General features: G+C 38.4%; 1 protein-coding gene across 1 annotated transcript in view; it reads left to right on the forward strand.

The window, feature by feature from the left end:
* Window positions 1-20,574, forward strand: part of FBXO16 (F-box protein 16) — an 83,486-nt gene that overhangs the window by 31,907 nt on the left and 31,005 nt on the right. The window contains exons 3-4 of the mRNA XM_020988737.2: window positions 5,942-5,977; window positions 13,122-13,328. Of these exons, the coding sequence (XP_020844396.1) occupies window positions 5,942-5,977; window positions 13,122-13,328 (243 nt within the window). The remainder of the gene's footprint in view (window positions 1-5,941; window positions 5,978-13,121; window positions 13,329-20,574) is intronic.

Raw genomic sequence — 20,574 nt, forward strand, 5'->3', positions numbered from 1 at the left:
GCATATTCTCTCTCATATTTACTCTCATTAATATGTGTAATATACATGTACATTCCAACAGATACTTAGACAAACATCTACTCGTAAATACACAAATGTACATATATCCGATTCTCAAATGTTCTAATTGAGCTATGGGTTTATTATACTTTCTCAGGATGCAGGTCACGAACATATCTATGTTTATACATGAAACAAAGAAATACACACATATCTATAATTGTATATGTGCACACACATACCCATGGAATTTAGAGGCTACTGGGCAGTGCAGTGGATACAGCACTGCACCTAAAATTAGGAAGACTTGAGTTCAGATCCAGACTTACACATTAACTAGTTGTGTGACCCCAGGCAAGTCATTTAACCTCTTTATACCTCAGTTTCCTCATCTGTAAAATGAGAATAATATTACTTTCTTCCCAGGGTTGTTGTGAGTATAAATTTCACTCTTTTCATTTTATTGGATTGTTTAATCCATTCACATGTAAAGTAATAAGAATTAAGTTTTTATTTTCCTCCATATTTTTATGTTTTCCAGGTTATGATTTTTCCCTCCTCTGCTGTAAACACAATACTATGCTCCTTCAGTTACTTTACCTTAATCTTTTTTAGGATGGCCCTGTTCCCACTGGCTCTCTTCCCCTTACCCTTCATCCTCTTCTCTTGTTTATTATGCCTTTCCTTTGGGGGTTTTGCTTATTAGTTTCTTTTTCTCTCTTGTTTTTATCTAGTTATATATCCCCCCTTTTTCCCCTCTCAATTAAGCGAGTAGGTTCCTCCTCTTCCTTTCCAACAGTCTTGCCCATTATTTCTTTAAATTTCATTTTTGTACCCCTTTCCAAAAAAGATTTCTCTCGCTCTATTCATTATCTATCCTTTCTTTCTCTCTCTCTACTCTAGACCCTCATTCTCTAATTCATGACTCCTCTAATTATCTGACGTCTTTCTTTTTTCTGTATTCCTCATGCGATGAAACCTTTCAAGGTATCTATTCTAGTCTCTCCTCTCTTGCATTGCCCTGTAGAGCTTGCCTCATCATATATTCCCCTTTTCCATTCCCCCATTCCTAGAACAAGCCCAAAGAAGACACTGATCTATGGTAGGACCCCTCCCCCCTCAACCACCCTGATTTCTAGCCTACCATCTATATCCTCCCTGGTTACCTTTTTTTTTGTCCATTTGCCTCAAAATCTCCTCCCTGGGCCAACACTCTCCCACTTCCCAGATGCCAGTTGCCCCGAGGAATTCCAACACCCTCTTCCTAAGGTAGGATAAGTAGACTTTTCAATTACCAAATCCCCCAGACCACAGTAAACACAAGATCCCCATCTCCATTCATAGACCATCTCTCTTCACACATAGGAGCATTCATCAGTGGAACACCCACCTTCAAAACAAGACCTCCTTCCTTTCCTTCCTTTTTCAATCTTTCCTTCCTACTCCTTACCTACAGTCCTATAGGCTCTTCTCTTTCTAAAGCCACAGGAGTCACCCACCCCTCATTGTTAGCCCTAGATTTTACCCCATAACGTCACACATTCTTCTCTATCCACCTGCTCCCCTCTGTCCCTTTTGTGTGTCTTTTCATGTTACATTGTAGTACCACAGTGATTTATCTGTATGCAGGGTGTCACCATGCTCTGTCCATAATGCCCTGTGTCTGCCTTTTCAATGTGACCTCTATCATATTACCATCTTCACCTCCTCCCCCACCCCCTCCTGTGTACATTTAGAAAGAAGTTTCTTAGTGGTCTCTCCACTATAATTGTGTTGCTGCTATTGTTACTGTTCTCAGCTGCTGCATTTATTTACTCTTCCTGCATTTCTGTTGTTTGAGAAGCAAATAATCCCTTCAGCTCTGGTTTTCTTTTGTTTTCTTTTCTTCTGGTTTTCTTTCTTAAAATGTTTCAAATGCTTCTTTATTATTAAATGTCTATCTTTTTTTCATTTATTAAGCTTGGATTGTAGGGTAGGTTATCCTGGACTGCATTCTGAGCTCCATTAGTCTTCAGAACACATTATTCCATTCCCTCCTATGTCTTTTGGTGAATCCAGAATAGTACTATGTTATTCAAATTTCCATTTCATTATATTTGAAAGTCCTTCTCTTGACTTGCAGAACTTGTTTCTGAATTGAATTGTTAAATTTAACCACTATGTGTCTAGGAGTTTGCAGCCTTAGATTTTTTTCTGGGAATGATCTGTGAATTCTTTCAATTGGTATTTCATTTTCTGTGCTTAGAAGTTCTGGGCAGTTCTCTTCTATTGCCTCCTTCATTATGGTGTTAAGTTTTTTTTGTCCTGTTGTGTTCTTCTGGGAGATCTATGATCCTTGCATTTTCTTTACAAATCCTGTCTTCCACATCAATATGTTTTGCTTGCATAGTGAGCACATTTTCTTTTAATTTTTTTTTATTGTCGTTCTTTCTCTTTTAAGTTGACCTTCACTTCTGTATATTTGCATTCACAACCTATTGTTCTCTCTTTTGTTTATTTGGTGAAACTTGCCATGTCAGATCCAGTTTTCCTATTCTGGCCATTATTATTGCTCTGCAGACCATGAATTTTGCTCTCATAATTCTCATTTCTCTTTTGAGCCACTCAGGAACAATGTGTTCTTCCATGTTCGCCTGACATTTCTTCAGGTATTGGATCATTTTCCTTTGTTTCGTAGTATTTATTCATGGATGCCTGACCTCATTTACTAAATCCAAAGACTATATTTCCTTTTGCTGTTAATGTTTTCCCTGTTAATTTATCTGCATATATTAAAGGTCTTTGAGTTCTCTTCTTTATGAGATCTTTGATTATATCTATCTCCCATCCTCCTCTCCCCTAATTTTCCTCTATTCACTTTCTCTCCCTCCCCTCTGATGATAGTTTCCTTGGGGGCTGGATCTCATAGTGTTTCAACCTCTTCCCACACTGAGCAATTCACAGTTTGCCAGCCTAGGTCTCTGCCCCAAATGACTTTTGGGTGCTCAGAACTGGCCCCAGCTTGGGGCATCTGGGTGGCGCAGTAGATAGAGCACTGGCCCTGAAGTCAGGAGTACCTACCTTCAAATTCAGCTTCAGACTAAACACTTGACACTTACTAGCTGTGTGACCCTGGGCAAGTCACTTAACCCTAACTGCCTTAAAAAAAAAAGAACTGGCCCCAACTAGATGCTGTGCTCTTTCCCTCAGGGTTAGTGGAGTGCTGCACACAACACCCCTCCCCCCCAATAAATATTGTCCTGTACTGTTGACTTGTCCCACTTTCTCTGTTCCTCAGTTCTCTGGCCCACCATCAGTAGTTCGGAGAGCTGCCCTGATAGAGCCACAGGGACGGCCACAGGGTTGTCCATCCCCCATACCAGCAGTTCAGAATTTTGGAGTGCTAATGCCACAGGGTTGCAGCCCTGGCAAGTTTTCACTCCAGAAGAGCTGTAGGCACTCTGACTGGCTGTCGTGGCCTTAGCAAATTCTGTAACCTGAAGCCAGATTCTCAATAGCACTAGAAAGAGGGAAGGGGGACCATAGTGTTGGGATGGGTTTCATTTTAAGCTTGTGTGTTAGGTCCTTGTGTCTGCTAGGGTAGCATGGGAGGGGGAAAAAGGTTTATAAATAAACTGAGGTTAGTGAGCTTAGTTCATGGCTTTTTTAAAAAATCTTTTGGATTCTGGGTATCTTAGACCATGGAAATAGCTGGTGGCTTTATCTTTGTCTCATAATTTATTTTTTAGAGAGATTGAAGAGGTCATGGAGATCTAAGAAAGTAGATAGTCCTCTGTCTTCTTGTTCATATGACTAAGAAATTTCAGAATTTGCTATTTGTAAAATACTTTGCAAACCTTAAAGCACTATATAAATGCCAGTTATATCAAAAGTATAATAACCAATATATTAATCACATTTAAAAAGCACTTTATAACTTAAAAATCACATGGCTCATAACAACTTAAGGTAAGTAATGCAAATATCATACCCACTAGAATGGCAAAAATAGCACAAAAAGGGGATAAAATTCAGTGATGGCCAACTTAGAAGGAAAAGGGCACACATATCTTTGGTGGTACTGAGGACTGGTGCATGCAATTTGGAGAGCAATATGGCCTTCTACAATAAGAATCAGAAAATCAATCATACCTTTGACTGGTTTGTGTAGATAGAGAAGAAAAAAAAAGAAGCCTATCTGTATAGAAATAATTATAATTGCTTTTTTGTTATAGTAAAAATCTTAAAAATCTATATGCCATAACATTAGGGAATAAATGAATAAATTACAATGTATCAATGCAATTATATATTATAGTGCTGTAAAAATAATTGCAAGGCATATAAGGAATTTGCAAAGACCTATATGGAGAAATATGAAGCAAGAATAACAGAGACAACTACATACACCAATTGCAGCTATATAAAGAACAGAAAGCAGGGCAAGGGTGGGTGGATTTGGAAATGGACTGACAGAGTAAGTATGTCTTTGGCTCGTTGATTCATTTGATTTAACTTTCTTTAATGCTAGGAGTTTATATAGAGTGTTGTTCTAGACTCTATAGATGTATTTTATTGTCTTCATTGATGGTTATTGGGGTTATAATAAAGATGTAAAAGAAAAAATGGAAAGAAAGAGAAAAAGTAAAATCACCAACAAAACAGCCATGGGCTGCCATGGCTTCCTTTTCCCATATCCATTTACTAGAATTGCTATTAAGTAGTGAAAAATAGCCAAAATGTAAGCAGTAAGGGAAGGAATGAGGAAAAAACAATAACAATAGCTGGCATTTATGTAGGTTTGTAAAATGCTTTACAAATATTACCTTGTTTTATCCTCACAACAACAACAACCCTGGGAGGTGGGTACTATTTTTATCCCATTATGCCCATAAGGAAACTGAGGGCAGATAGAAGTTAAATCATTTACCTAGGATCATACAGCTGGTAAGTGTCTGAGACAGTATCTGAACTCAGATTTTCCTAATTCCAGGTCTAGTACTGTGTACTACCTTGCCACATGGATAAAAGCAAAAGATGTGGATATTTGAAAGTTGGATGACATTCCTTGAATAATTTGTAATTGACAATATTGGATCTTTTGATGCTCTTTAAAATAAAAATCAATTAAAAATATTTATTTAATACCTGTTTCATGCAAGGCACTATATTCTCATGATCTTCATACATTTTCTTCATCATGGATTTTTTTAAATGTTTCCAGATATTTCAGTTTTTCTTATTTCTTTTGTTGTTTATTTTTCTCCTTTCAAGTTCCTCAATTATTCTCCCTTTGCTATTTCATATAAGGTCAAAGATCTTTGATTTAAAGTTGGAAGAGATTATAAAGTCCAACTATAGTTTCTTTTCTTTAAAAATGTATGACTATTGATGATGATGATGATGATGATGATGATGATGATGATGATGATAGAATATTGTTTTTGTAAATCAACCTGGACCTTAGAGATCATCTAGGGCAGAAGTGGGGAACCTGTGGCCTCAAGGCCACATGTGGCTCTCTATATCCTCAAGTGTGGCCCCTTGACTGAATCCAAACTTCACAGAACAAATACTAAGGATCCCCACCTCTGACTAGGCTAACCTTCCCTCCTCCCTCTTAGGAATCCCATCTACAATACCCTTGACAGGTGGTCATCCATTATCCAAGCTCTGCTTAAAAAACTGTTCTTTGATAGCAGCTGCTATCCCCAGAACAGCTAAGGGTAGAATCTGTATTCATATGCATGATTGAATCTTTTAATTCCCATGATGGCAGTGAAAAGTATGAAGTAATAGATTGTTAGAACAGGACTGATCATCCAGTCAAGCCTCTTCATTTGGTAGATGAAGGGACTGAGAGAGGACCATCTCACTGAGACTTTTTTTTAAATGGTCTTTTAAAAATTGTTTTTATTGCATAACATACTAAATCACACTCTTATTTATTTGTTTATCCTAGATATTTGAAGAAAGAAGAATCCTGCTTGGAAAATGGGTAATCCTATAAAATATACATATTTCTGGAGTTTCAGTAAAAATGTAATTAATTATCTTTAATGATAGAATCCGATGCTTCAGCCATGAATTAAAGTAAGACTGAAAAAAGGGTAAGAATGAGGACATTTTTAAAGGAGCGGATCACCTTGAAAGTGTTACATCACTTGCGCAGATCTCTGCACTAGGTTCTCTCTGGAAATCAGTAATGTTGGTGATGAACTCAAATTTTCCATCTTCAAAACTTTGAAATAACCCTGGCTTATGGGAGCTTCTTTGCCTATTCACATAAAAGCAAGAGGCATATCTTTTCTGTCAATGCTTATGGCTGAGAAACAATAACTAATTGCTCATTGGAGTGTCCCAGCCATATCATATACTTCCTATGGGGGAAAACCTAGGATATGGCTGAGCACTCCAATGAGTGGCCCATCTTGCTGCTCAGTTAAGATTCCTAAAGCATAGGCCTGCCCATACCATTCTCCCGCTTAATAAACTCCAGTGGCTCCTAATTACCTCTAGAATAAGATGCAAACACTTTTGTTTGACACTTTAAAGCCCTTCACGATCTGGGTCCAGTTTACCTGTCCAGGTTATTATCCCTTTCAGTATGCCCTTCATATAATATATTCTACAATTCAACTAAACTGGTCTACTTACTTCCAGAACACAACTGCTCCATTTCCCATTTGTGAGCTTTTGCACAAGCTGTCCCTCACCTCAAATGCCCCCCTGCCTCTTACTCTCACTTAGAATCCCCAGCTTCCTTAGAAGCTCCTTTAAAATCTGTACCTTAATTACTACTAGAGGCCCATCCTGATACTCAGTTTCTAGTTCCCGACCTTGTGCTCTTAAATTACTTTGTATCTGTTTTATACTTCTTTATCTTTGTACCTCGTTGCCCCTACCAGCCTGCAAAAGACTGAAAATTCTTTGTGAATAAACATTGCTTAATTTTTCATCTTTGCTCCCCCAATACCTAGCTCAATTTGTACACATAGCAAGTGAATGATAAATGCTTGATGCATGAATGAATCTGTTGATACTAAGATCCCAGGATAAGAATATTTATATAGATTATTTGGGCTTTGTTGTATGATTGATTGTTATTTTTAACTAAGTTGAATTTCCCCTCTTTTGAACCTTAAATTAACTTGACTCTAGTTTCCAAAAGCTTACTGCACAAGTTCACTTATTCAGAATGAGCCATTTGGGTTAAATACCCATTCTGTTAGTTTTCATTTTCAAGGAGAACCTTAAATTGATAAAGAGCAGGGACCCTGTGTTCCCCGACTGGTCAGATAGATCCTATTATTCCCTTTCATGCCATGATGATCAATTTTCTTTAACTAGTATCTGATGTTTTTATACCAGTTATCTACTCATCCTCTTATTTTCTTTTTTACCCACATCAATTCACTCCCATTCATTTATATATATATATATATATATATATATATATATATATATATATATATATATATATACATATATATACATACATACACAAATATAACATATATGTATACCGCCATATACATTAACGTGTATAGATTGTTTTAAAAAATGTTTTCTATTTACTTTGTGCTATACTTCTTTCTCTTTCAAGAGTGTGTGTATTCTTCAGAACTTCAAGGATCAGCAAATTCATCTACATGGGTTCTCCCTCCACACATGCAGATTGCAGCTCCTCTGTAACTTAATAGACTTCCAGAATTGCTAGAGTTGAAATGTTTGTCTCCTTGCAACTAGTGATGGGCTTCTCCACTTAGCTAGGCTGGGTTTAGGTAGACTGATCCTTAGACAGATATAGAGTCTATTCCCTGTCCCATATCTGAAGCTCTTTCAACTGAGGTAGTTTTGTTTAGCCTTCAAGAACTCAGGTTAATCTCACTGCCAAATGAGATATTGGAATAAGACTGTAGTTCTAAACATACATGGTGTTTACATGCAATGTGGTACAGCAGCAAGAAGGCTGAATTTAGATTCAGGGGATCCGGGTTCAAATCCTGATTTTGATGCTCACTGCCTACAGGATACTGAACTGGTTTCTAGCTCTCAGTTTCCTCATCTATAAAATGATAGGACTGGATCAGAAGACTTCTAAAGAACTTTCTAGTTCTAGAACTATGATCCTCTAACTTTGAGAGTAATTTAGGTTAGAAGACGTTAATTATAGATCATGGTTTCATTCAACATCCATTCATTATTGATTTATTTAACATTCATGATTTATCATATTTAATATCTATCCTATTTAACGTATCAATTTAATCTATAACAGTTAATATAGTTAATATTTAACATCTATGATATTTTATGTTATAGTTAATACCTATCATAGTTAATATAATTTTATTTAATAGAATTTATTCACAGTTTATCATATTTAATCTATTTTAATTAATTGTAGCATAGAAAAATGTATAGTGGGGTAGTAGAAGTCAGGACATCTGAGTCCTAGTTCTGTTTCAGCCATTAACTTGCTGTGTGGCCTTGGGCAAGTTATTGACCAATTCATTTGTAAAATGTTATTGGAGGCACAGCGATAGAGCGCTGGGCCTAGAGTCATGCAGTCATCTTCCTGAGTTCAAATCTGACCTCAGACACTTATTAGCTATGTGACCCTGGGCAAGTTACTTAACCATGTTTGCCTCAGTTTCCTCACCTATAAAATGAGTTGGAGAAGGAATGGCAAACCACTCCAGTATCTTTGCCAAGAGACCCCCAAATGGAGTCATGAAGAGTCAGGAAGGAAACAACTGAGCAATAACAACAACAATCCTAATCTGTTCTCAACCAAATGATTTGTTTAATTTACTGATAGCTGCTATCTTCTTAAAGAATATTAGCAAGTCAAAACAGTTTTTGAGCCAGGGAAAGTGATAACCACACTTATTTATTTTTATTCCCAAAGCTAATTATTTTAAGCATTAGTTTTATCTGCTAAGAGCTCCTGATAAGGGAAATCAAAATATACCTTTAGATAGTGAAGTGAGGGCTTAGGAAGAGGGTGCCAATATTTTATCTTGATGGCTATTTCCTGGTTGACACCTGCACTTTATAGATAGCTTCCCACCTTAAGAGGGAGGAATTAAGACAGATTCTCAGATGATAGAGACAAAAATAAGAGAAAATAAGCCTTGTTAAAGGCCAGCCTTAACCAAGTACAAGTTTGCAGCAGACCAAGTTTATCTTTGGAGTGGTAGAAGGTCCACTCTCCGCTGACTTTCTGTTCACCCTGCATTTCCATCACCTTGAGCCTGCTTTCCTGGGGCCTTACGTTATTCTCTAGACTCCCCAGCCCAGCGTGACTACTGGTGTCTGCTTTTGTCTCCCAGATCCTTCCCATTTCCCCTTCGCTAAATTGTATGAGCTGTCTGCTGCTTTGATATGAAGTATACCCGCTCTATCACATGTGAGCCAAGCTCTCCATGTTAAATGGAGAAGGAATAGGCTTACAATCTATGTACTCCTCTCAGGTAATAGTTTAACACTGCCCTTCCGGAGATAATCCTTACTTCTCTGTTGAATACTCTTACGGCATGACCAAGTAGTAATAATAGCTGGCATTTTAAGGGCTTTCAATATGTTATTTCATTTGATCTTCACAACCCGTGAGATAGGTGCCATTATTATCCCATCGTACAGATGAGGAAACAGGTTGACAAAAATTAACTTTCTCAAGGTCACACAGCTAGTGTGTGAGACAGATCTGAACTCGGAACTTGCTAAGCCCAATATTCTATCCACTGTACTATCTAGCTGGCTCTGATAGCAGTAGGAGGAACTAGAGGGGTGGAGAAAATCTGAGGATGGGCAGAGTCTTTTCATGTATCCCCAATCACAATGTGTGACTGGCTGCCTTCTTTACCTGTGCCCAAAGTCTGTTTTAGGGCAGCTCAGAGATTTAAAAATAAAGTGAACTTCTGGAGCACTTGTGAGTCGTAGTCCTAGAATGTGGAGCTGGAAAGAACTTTAAATATAATTAAGTTCAATCTCTTCATTTTATACACGACGAAACAGGCCTGGAGAGAGGAAGCACAAGGTCACACAGGTGGTAAGTAGTCCAGTCAGGATTCAAACCTAGTTCCTCTGATTCCAAATGCAGTGTGCCTTTCTGTCTGTGGCACTAAAACCAGTGAAGTCTTGGGCTCCTTTCTGGAGATCACTCTACTTTTCTGGATTTGACCCACCCACTGGGAAATCTGAAAAATGTCCTCTACCCCATTAATGTGGCTGCAGAGAGGATTCCCTCCCTGGGGGAAGGGAAAGGAGGTAAGAGTGTAATTGAAGCCTTTTATTAAGGTCCCTTTCAGCTCTGAGATTCTAAGTTTCTAGAATCCTATCATCTCTGCTCTGTAGGTAGCAATGAAAGAGGTTTATGGGTCCAGCTTCGACTCCATCTCTGTCATTCTCAGTGGTCACGGAGTAATCTGCTGCTTCTTCATCTTAAGGAGGGCATTAGGAGCACTGGTGACCAAGAGGGAAGGGAGGGAGAATGATAAGAGAAGAAAGGCAGAAGGCAGCTTTTGAAGCCCTTCATACTCTGGCTCCTGACTGCCTTTCCAGGCTTATTTTATATTACTTCTCTTCATACATTGTGCAGTCCAGTCAAACTGGCCAATTTCATCTCCCCCCTTTGCAGAGCCTAGAATGCACTTTCCTCAGTGGGTGCTTTCTCCTCAAGTGATCAAGAATACACTTCTCTGTTTACATGTTGTATCCCCCATCCCCCACCTCATCCCAGTAGAATATAAATTCCTAGAGGGCAGGGATTGTTTTTTGTCATTTTGTCTTTGTGCCCCCTAATTCTAGCACCTGGCACAATGTCTTGCCCATTTTTTTGTGAAGGATTTTTGGTGATGGAGAAAGGTCTAGACCTGTGATTTTGTTGGTGTGGACAATTCCCAGTGAGGGACTCCCTCTACCAAAGCATATGGTTAACTCTTCTGCGTTTTATAGTCTTAGTAGGTTGCCTAAGGGTACTGAGAGGTAAAGTTACTTGCCCACGGTCACCCAGCCATTGAGTGTCAAAAGCTAGACTTGAACCCAAATTTTTCTGACAGAGGCTTGCTCTCTATCTAAGCAACAGTGCCTCTCACCTTGCTCATGGACAGTGCTCAGTAAAAGCTTGAGAGAGGCAAGGAGGTCGCACAATTTGTAGATGCTCACTGTCCCAGTAAACAAATTTTTAAAAAAACAACAGAAATGCTGCTATTGCTGCCTATGACATTGCTTGGTGCCCTTTCCCTGGAGCCCCCATCTTTAACATTTTGGAGCATTCCCCAGGGGCACTCACAATCCAAAACAAAAGGTATCATTTTTTTGTTTTTTGGTTTGGTGGGTTTTTTTTTAAGAGAACAGAAGGAATGCCAAAAAGAAGCACAGACAAGCAGGATAGCTTTGAAAGCTTCTGGTTGAATTTATGACATACTTACGAAGAAAAGTAAAGTATACATAACAGTGTTCTGCAATTTTAATCTTTTTCCCTTTTTCTGTGTGTATGGAAGCACATATTTTATGTGGTATCAAATTCAAAATAGAAAATAAATTTAAAAGAAACCTGTAACAGGTCACATTTATGTAATACTTTAAAGTTTTACAAAGTACTTTCCTCATAACCCTGCATGATTCAGGAGAAAGAACAATGAACTTGGAAGTTATGGGATAAGTTTTTTGTTTTGTTTTGTTTTGTGTTTTTGGCAATTGGGGCTAAGTGACATACCCAGGGTCACACAGCTAGTAAGCATCAAATGCTTGGTCTGAGGTCAGATTTGAACTCAGGTCCTCCTGACTTCAGGGCTGGTGCTGTGGGATAAGTTTTGAATGCTGTACCTGCCACTCACTGTGTGACCTTGAGCAAGTCACTTACTGAACCAATTATCAAGAAATTATTAAGTACCTATGAAGTGCCAGGTACTGTGGTAGGCACTGGAGATACAAAGAGAAAAAATGAAATAGTTCCTTTCCTCAAAGAGGCTACATTCTATTACGGTCAACAACATAATTCCATACAAAATAAAAACAAGGTGATTTTTGTTGTTGTTGTGGGTGAGGAAACACTAGAAGCTGAGAGTATCAGGAAAGGGCCGAAGCAAGAGGTGGGAGTGAACTAAGCTTTGAAGAAAGTGTAGTATTCTAAGAGGTAAAAGTGAGGAGAGAGTGCATTCCAGGCACTGCATATGGCTTAACACATATAGGAGATTTGCATCAGTTTCCCCAGCTGTAAAATGAGGGGAGTTAGACTAGATGATCCCTAAGACCCCTTACTGCTCTAGACCTGATATCCTAAGCATTATTATTCCCATTTTACATATGAGGAAAATGAAATTAAGAGGTCAAGTGCCCAGGATCAGAACTCCAACTTACTTGATTCTTACCTTCGATGAGCAAGATTGACAATAGGGTCTTCTTTAGGCAAAACTGTGAAATAAGCAAACTTTATCCTCCTCATCTATTAGTTCCTTCGCTTCTTCTTCCCTTTTCCTTCCTATTGGGTACCTGGTACCCGTTAGGTACTTTTGCTCGCCTCTCTATGGAACCTGCTCTCTCTAAAAGGAGCTAATAGTCTTTTATATTTCCCTGTGACTCTAACTCAGTATGGTTACCCTTTGGTATAATCATACTTAAAGCTTTGTTTTCTAAACGTGGCATCAAAGGCTTTGTCCCTCATTCAAAAATTTTTTAAATATGTGAGCAGCTGAAAAAGCTTTTGTTTTCCTATTGTGAGGATGTGTGTAAGTGGGGGGGGCAGGGAGGGAGGAGGGAGGGGGGAAGGGAGGGGGTTCATTATAAGAGACCCTTCTCTTGAAATCATCCCTCATAAGTGTGTGCCATATTTACTGTGTAAGGCTGGCCCTGACTGGCAGATCTTGGGCAACTGCCAGCTGTGAGCTCAAGAGAAGAAGCCATCTATACTCAGAGATTCATTTACCCAAATTCGTACAAACAAGGTGGGACTAGGTGGGAAAGTGAGCAGAGAGTGAAGAGAACACAAGAAGCTAATGGAAAGGTCAGTTAGCAAATGGAATTTTTACACTCCAGACTCTTACTTCCCTCGCCCATTAATGAATCTCTAGAGTCATATTAAATCTGTAGCTGATTTGGTTTTCTTTGTTGGTGCTGGTTTTTTTCTCTTTCAGTTTGACAAGTGGACAGATGCTCAGAGGAGAAGAATCTTGACAGGCTTGTTTGAGCAGTGCTCTCTGTCACAGCAGAAGTTCTGTAGTCGACAACTTCAGGAAAGAATTCCAGCAGAAGCAGTAGATTTCACGACCAAGCTCCCCAGGGTGTTGTCTCTGTACATCTTTTCTTTTCTAGACCCCCGAAGTCTCTGTCGATGTGCACAGGTAAAGCAAATAAGCAACACTGAGCACTTTGGGGAAAAGGCCCTATAAAAACATCATAAATAAAAGATGTTTTAATAAAATCAAGTTGTAAATCCATTGGCATGGCTAGGTGGCACAGTAGTTAGAGCTCTAGACTTGGAGACAGGAAGACCTGAATTCAAATTTGCTCTTAGATATTTTCTAGTTCTGTGACCCTGGGAAAGTCTTTCTTTATCTTTAAAAATGGAACAGCTAAGTGCTACCATGGATAGAGTGCTGGTTCTGGAGTCAGGAAGACTCATCTTCCTGAGTTCAAATATGGCCTCAGACACTTACTAGCTATGTGATCATGAGGAAGTCACGTAACCATGTCTGCCTAAGTTTCCTCATCTGTAAAATGACCTGAAGAAGGAAATGACAAACCATGCCAGTATTCTTGCCAAGGAAAACTCCAAACAGGGTTACAGAGACTCGGACACAACAGAAACAAATGAAAAACAACAAAAATAGGGATAATAGTAGTACCTACCTCCTAGGGTTGTTGTGAAGGTAAAATACCATAATATTTGTAAATCATTTCACAAAGTTTAACGTTCTATAAAATACTATTATCTATGTAGTTTCCATTAATTCTCAAATTCTTCACCCTGGGACTTGTTCTTTTATGGGCAAGAGTTGTACCCTCAAATATCTTAAAACATTAGACTGGATAAAGCATTTTTAAAGTAGCAAAGGGACCCTGAGAGTGAACTAAAAAACCAAAATACTACCTCTAATTTTATAATTTTTATAAATTCTGCAGTCTTTCATCTACCTGTTCCCCAAACATCTAAACAGTGGTTCATACTATAATCTGGGGTAGAAACTCCTTCCTACTGATGCCGTTCCTGATCCAACTAAATAAATAAAAGTGAATATACAACTGCATATACAACCACCTTCCCACCCTAAAAGTTTCTCAGTCTCTATGATTTCTACTCCATATTTCTTCCCTCCATGTTGTCTTTGGCTTACCCTTCTCACCATGGTATAAAAATAGAGGGATCTTCACAACAGAACTGGTTTACGTCTCCCTAAGTGTCTCCAAGGTCACATCACACACTCTCAAGACAGGCCAGTGGAAACTTTCAGCAATACTCCTATGTCTTCATACCATTTGATGTGACAAAGGCTTACTCTGGATTGGATGGATCCATAATCTCATCGCATATGGATAATTGTTCCATTGGTGCAGATTACATCATATCCATGCCTTACTGTTCTGTATTTTTCTTCTCTATGCTTTTCCTTAAATACTCCAAAAAGGAGTCACTCCATAAACTTTAGACTTTCCTAATTCTTTAGATCTTTTAATGTTTCATAGAGTACCAGCAAAGTACTTGCACTGTCCATCTGTTACCTCTTTTTCTCAGGATGTGACTAGTTCACCCCTTTCCTTGTCACTCATGCCCTCAATTGATTTGTATATCCTTTCTTGTGTGTCTGCCATTGATGCTAAGATCTGTAGTTTATTTATACCCTTTATTTATATTTATTTTATGTATATATAAATGTATTTTAATATTTATTTATACCATCACACGTTTTTCCATTGCCCTTCAGGTCCCTGGAATTTTGAACCTTCTTAGATTTTAGCGTTCCATGTTTCACAGCTATCTAGCAACCCAGGAGAATATTAATGTGAAAAAGATGGGCCTTTGTGGCACAGAGTACCTTGGATTTATTGAAAGAATTGTGTAACTTCCTGAATGTCATCTAACCTGACCTTCTGATATTCAATTCTGGGACCAGTTCATTGTCCTCTAACTGCATTTCATAACCTAGGCAATATTAATCCAATCAATTCACAGGATGATAGATTTAGAGCTGAAAGGGGCCTCAGAAATGATCAAATCCAGGCCCTTCATTTTATAGCTGAGGAAACTGAAGCCCAAAGGTTGTGATTTGTCCAGAGTCACACAGATACTAGCTGCGTGAGGTAAGACTAGAACCCCAGATCTTTTCTGATTCCAAGTCTAGCAGTCTATCCACTATACTGGGTTGCATCTCCAATCAACAAGAATTTATTCAAGGGGCAGCTATGTGGCGCAGTGGATAGATACTTCAGCCTTGGAGTCAGGAGGACCTGAGTTCAAATGTGACCTCAGACACTTGATACTTACTAGCTATGTTACCCTGAGCAAGTCACTTAACCCCATTGCCTAGGCCCCCCCCAAAAAAAAATTTATTCAATCTTTATCATGTGCCAAGCACTGCCCTAAGCACTGAGCTTACAAAAAAAAAAAAAAGCAAAATAGCTTCTGCTGTCAAGGAATTTATATGCTAATGAGGGGAAGCCAAGTATATAAATGGGTATATGTGAGCGATGTACAGAGAAGATAGAAATATTAGCTGCTGAGGGATCTGGGAAAGACCTCTCATAGGATTTAGCATTTCAAATGTGTCTTAAAAGAAGCCAGAGATTTTAAGAGGCCTAGGTAAAGAGGGAGACATTCTAGATTTGAGAGGCAACCAATACAAGGGAATGGAGTCAAGAAATAGAGCACCTTGGGCAAGGAACAGCAAATAGGCCAAGATGACTAGAACTTGGTGTAGTCAGAGAGAAGAAAGTGTCTATGGCCCCTTTCTCAGAACAGTGTTTTGAAGTGCATAAAATAAAATACGTAGGGTTACAAAGGAAGCCAATTATATTGAAAGGCTGCTATCAAAGTATTTCTTTAAAAAAGCAAATTTACAGATCCCAGGTTAAGAGCTCCTGATCTAGATCTTTTTTTGCCACTGTCCTGCTATGTGGCACTGCTTTTAGCAATAGATTTCAATATCTCAGCATCCACAGGAGCTGTTATTATGAACGTTTCTGATCTAGGTAACTATAGATTTCTGTTTTATCATAACATCACCATTTAGTACAACTTTTTAATTTTATAGATATAGAAATTGAGATCCAAAGAATTTTTATTCTTTGTCTAAGCTCATGCAGGTAGCTTTTCTGGCTCCAAATATAGCCTTCTGTCTATCATAACTGTGTAGCAATTTATCAATCAGTTGAGTGTTTACCTAGTCTCTGTTGTGCATGTGTCTAGTACTTTGGTAGGCACTCTGGGGTACGAGAGAAGACAAAGTGATGGCTATAGTTGAAAAGAGTGTTTCACCAAGAATGAAGAGACCTGGGTCCTTATTCAGGCTCTTCCAGAAACAGCAGTGCCATAATGGGCAAATTCCTTGACCTGGGTCTAAATCAATCAAGAATAATGCTTCATGTTTGTATAGAGTTTTGCAGTTTACAAAATGTCATCCCATACATAATTTCACTTGATCCCCTCCCCATAAAAACCCTATGAGGTACGCAGGAGAGATAGTTATCAGGTTAGGAAACTGAGATTCTGAGACATCAAGTGACTTCCCCAAGTTACATAGATAGTAATGATAACTTGTCTTTGTATGGTACATTGCAATTCACAAAATGCTTTCCTCACAACATTCTTATTTGGTGGATGTCTAATTATCCCCAGTTTACAAATGAGGAAACTGAGGTTTAAAAGGTTATACAACTAGGAAGTGGCAAAACCAGAACTCAAGTTGAGGGGTAGTGATACCTTATTTCAATGTTCTTTCCATCGTACCATGCAAGTCTCTCTGGTTGTGGAGCCAGGACTCAAACTGAGGGACTCTTGTCTCCCAAGTCCAATGCTCCTTGCAGTCCCTAATTTCTATGAGGACGTGGTTTCTACCCACAGAGTCAGCAGCCTGGTTGCATAGATGGACATGAACATATAAGCCAGTGAACAAAAAATTCTATAGAATAACATATGTTACAATAAATTACTGCATTGCATCACATAGTTAGGCAAAGTCAATCAGTCAATAAGCATTTATGAAGTTCCTATGTGCTAGGCAATTATGCTAAGCACTTGGGATACAAAGAAAGACAAGAGACGGTCCCTGCTCTCAAGATGTTAACAGTCAAATGTGAAAATATGTATAATATGAATGTATATGTATAGCCTATATCAGATTGCATGCCATCTTGGGGAGGGGGAAAGAGAGAGAGGAAGAGAAATTTTAGAACTCAAAATCTTATGGAAGTGAATGTTGAAAACTAAAAATAAATAAATATACATGTATTTTTAAAAAGATGTTCACAGTCTAATGGAAAAGTTCAAGGCAATGCAGGCATACCTCATTTTATTGCGTGCACTTCACAAATATTGCCTTTTGGGTTTTTTGTTTTTTTTTTTTACAAATAGAAGGTTTGTGGCAACCCCGTATTGAGCAAGTCTGTTGGCGCCATTTTCCAATAGCGTGTTCTCACGTAGTGTCTCTGCGTCATGTTTTGGTAATTCTCTCAATATTTCAAACTTTTCATTATTATTTTGTCTGTTGTGGTGATCTGTGATCTGTGATCTTTGATGTTGCTATTATAATTGTTTTTGGGGGCCACAAACCATGTCCATATAAAATGGTGAACTTAATTGATAAATGTTGTGTGTGTTCTGATTACTTCATCAGCAATTGGTTCCCTGTGTCTCTCCCTTTCCTCAGGCCCCCCTATTTCCTAAGACACAACAATACTGAAATTAAGCCAATTAATAACCCAACGATGGCCTCTAAATGTTCAAGTGAAAGGAAGAGTCAATCGATAAGGCAAACTTCATTGTCTTATTTTAAGAAACTGCCACAGCCACCCCAGCTTTCAACAACTACTGCCCTAATCAGTCAGCAACCATCACCATGGAGGCAAGACCCTCCACCAGCAAAAAGATTATGACTCATTTAAGGCTCAGATGATGATTAGCATTTTTAGCAATAAAGTATTTTTAAATTAAGTAAATTAAAATTAAATTTAAATAATTTAAATTTTTGAATTTTAAATTATTCTTAAAATAATTTTTTAAATTTAAATTTTTAAATATTTAAAATAATTTTTTTTCAGATATAGTATTACTACGCACTTAATAGACTACAGTATAGTGTAACCATAACATATATGTACTAGGAAACCAAAAAATTCATATGACTTGCTTTATTGTGATATTCACTTTATCAAGGTGATCTGGAACTGAACCCACACTACCTCCAAGGTATGCTTCTATAGAATAAGTTGTATAAGTAATGTCAAAAGAAATTAGAGAAAAAATTCAAAGGGAACTGTCATCAAGGAAGGCTCCAAGGGGAGAAGGGATTTATTTTTTCCCTAGTAATTCAATAGTTCATTTAATACTTCAATATACTTTACTGGACCTATGAGTTCATAAGTGCGGACATTGCTTCCACCAGTACAGAACATAACTCAACTGTGCCTTCTCATCATGTGTAATTCTTGTCGCTGTTCTCCCATAATTACTCCAAATAGGATCTACCCAATTTGCTGCAGACCTTCCTCCAGGGCTGGTTACCAGTACAGCACTCAGGCTGTCCATTTGCCATTCCTTGCTCTCACTACAGGGTTGCCTCATTTCACTCTCCTTACAGAACTTGGTGTGTGCGTAGGTCACCTTTGGAAACTGCTGTGGTCCTCTTGCATCACCATGAATCTCTCCTTTGCCCTCTGGGTCATTTGCAGCTTTGATTCTTCAAAAAGCATAGTCTTCCAAGATTTGTAACCATATCATATTACTGCAATAACATTTGAGTTTAAAAAGTTGTATGGGGTTTTCTTTGTCCTTGGGAGCAGTTTGGAATGACTATTCAGCATCCCAAATTCAATCATGTTTGCTCTCTTCCCCAATTTAATTTTGGGCCCAAGTCACTTACCTATAGTTATGTGTCCCAAACGTATGTGCTGATGAATTAACTCAATAGAGTGACCATCCATCATATGTGATAAACCGGACAACAAACATTCTTCACTTTTTTTTTCTTTTATTGTTAGTTCAATATCCTGTGAGTAATCATGGATCTCCTTGAGGAATCCCTGTAATATTGCGTGATGCAATCAATACAATATTATCTGGAAGCAGCAACATCTATAAGACCTCATCATCTCTAGTAGGAGTTCTTAATGTGGGGTCCGTGGATGAAATCTGTGGATAGATTTTAGGGAGTCTATGAACTTAGATGGGAAAAAAATGACATCTTAATTTTTACTAACCTCTAAATGAAACAATTCTTGTCTTCAAAGAATTTATATTCTATCAGGGGAGGTAACATGTACACACATAATTATGTACAAAATAAATACAAGGTAGCTTTTGTGGAGAAGCACTAACAAATTGATAGTTGGGGCAGCTAGGTGGTAAAGTGGATAGAGCATTGAGCCTGGAGTCAGGAAGACTCATCTTCCTGAGTTCAAATATAGCCTCAGACACTTATTAGCTGTATGACCTTGGGCAAGTCACTTAACCCTATTTGCCTCAGTTTCCTCATCTGTAAAATGAACTGGAGAAGGAAATGGCAAACCATTCTGGTATCTTTGCCAAGAAAACCCCAGACGGGGTCATGAAGAGTCAGACATGACTGAAAAACAACTGAACAACAACTGGCAATTGGTAAGTATAGGCCTAGCTTCAAATGGCAGATGACATTTAAACTGAACTTTGAAGGAAACTAGGGAGTCTGAGAAGTGGAAGTGAGAGGAAAGGCTTTCCAGGCCAGTACAAATGCATGGAGGTGACTATCACATGTGAGAAACACCAAGGCTACTTAGGTTGGAGCACTGAGTAAGTAAAGGGGAACAACAGCTAGTAAACCTAAAAAGGTAGGTTGGAGCTCCATTACCTCCAGGATCAAATAGCAACTCCTCTGCTTAGCATTGAAAGCCTTTCACAGTATGGCTCTAGCCTACTTTTCCAGCCTTACTGTACATCATTTCCTTTCCAACGCACACTCTACCCTCCAGCCAAACTAACCTGTTGGTCCTCACATAGGACATCCCATCTCCTGTCTCCATGACTTTAGCCAGGCTGTTAGGCATGCCTAGAATTCACTCCCTCCTGATCTCCATCTACTTCAAAGTTCAACTCACAAGTTACCTGATACATGAGGCCTTTCCTAATCTCCCTGGCTTCTAGTGCTCCTTCCACCAGAAATTCTTTTGTATTTATTTTATTTATATCTTACCTAAACATGTATGTGTAAATATCATCTCCCCCAAAGAACGTGAATGCTTTGTGCTCTGCAGCTGGTTAACTGTTTTGTGTTTGTATCCCCTGTGCCTTGTACAGTACCTAGTACGTGAACAGGTGCTTAATAAATGCTTGTTGATTAATTAATTGGTACAAAGTCAAATATGGTATCTTTTGATAATCAGCAAACAATAAATATAGTA

This window comes from Phascolarctos cinereus, unplaced genomic scaffold (assembly GCF_003287225.1).
Source record: "Phascolarctos cinereus isolate Bilbo 61053 unplaced genomic scaffold, phaCin_HiC Scaffold_2;HRSCAF=192, whole genome shotgun sequence".
Lineage (NCBI taxonomy): Eukaryota > Metazoa > Chordata > Mammalia > Diprotodontia > Phascolarctidae > Phascolarctos > Phascolarctos cinereus.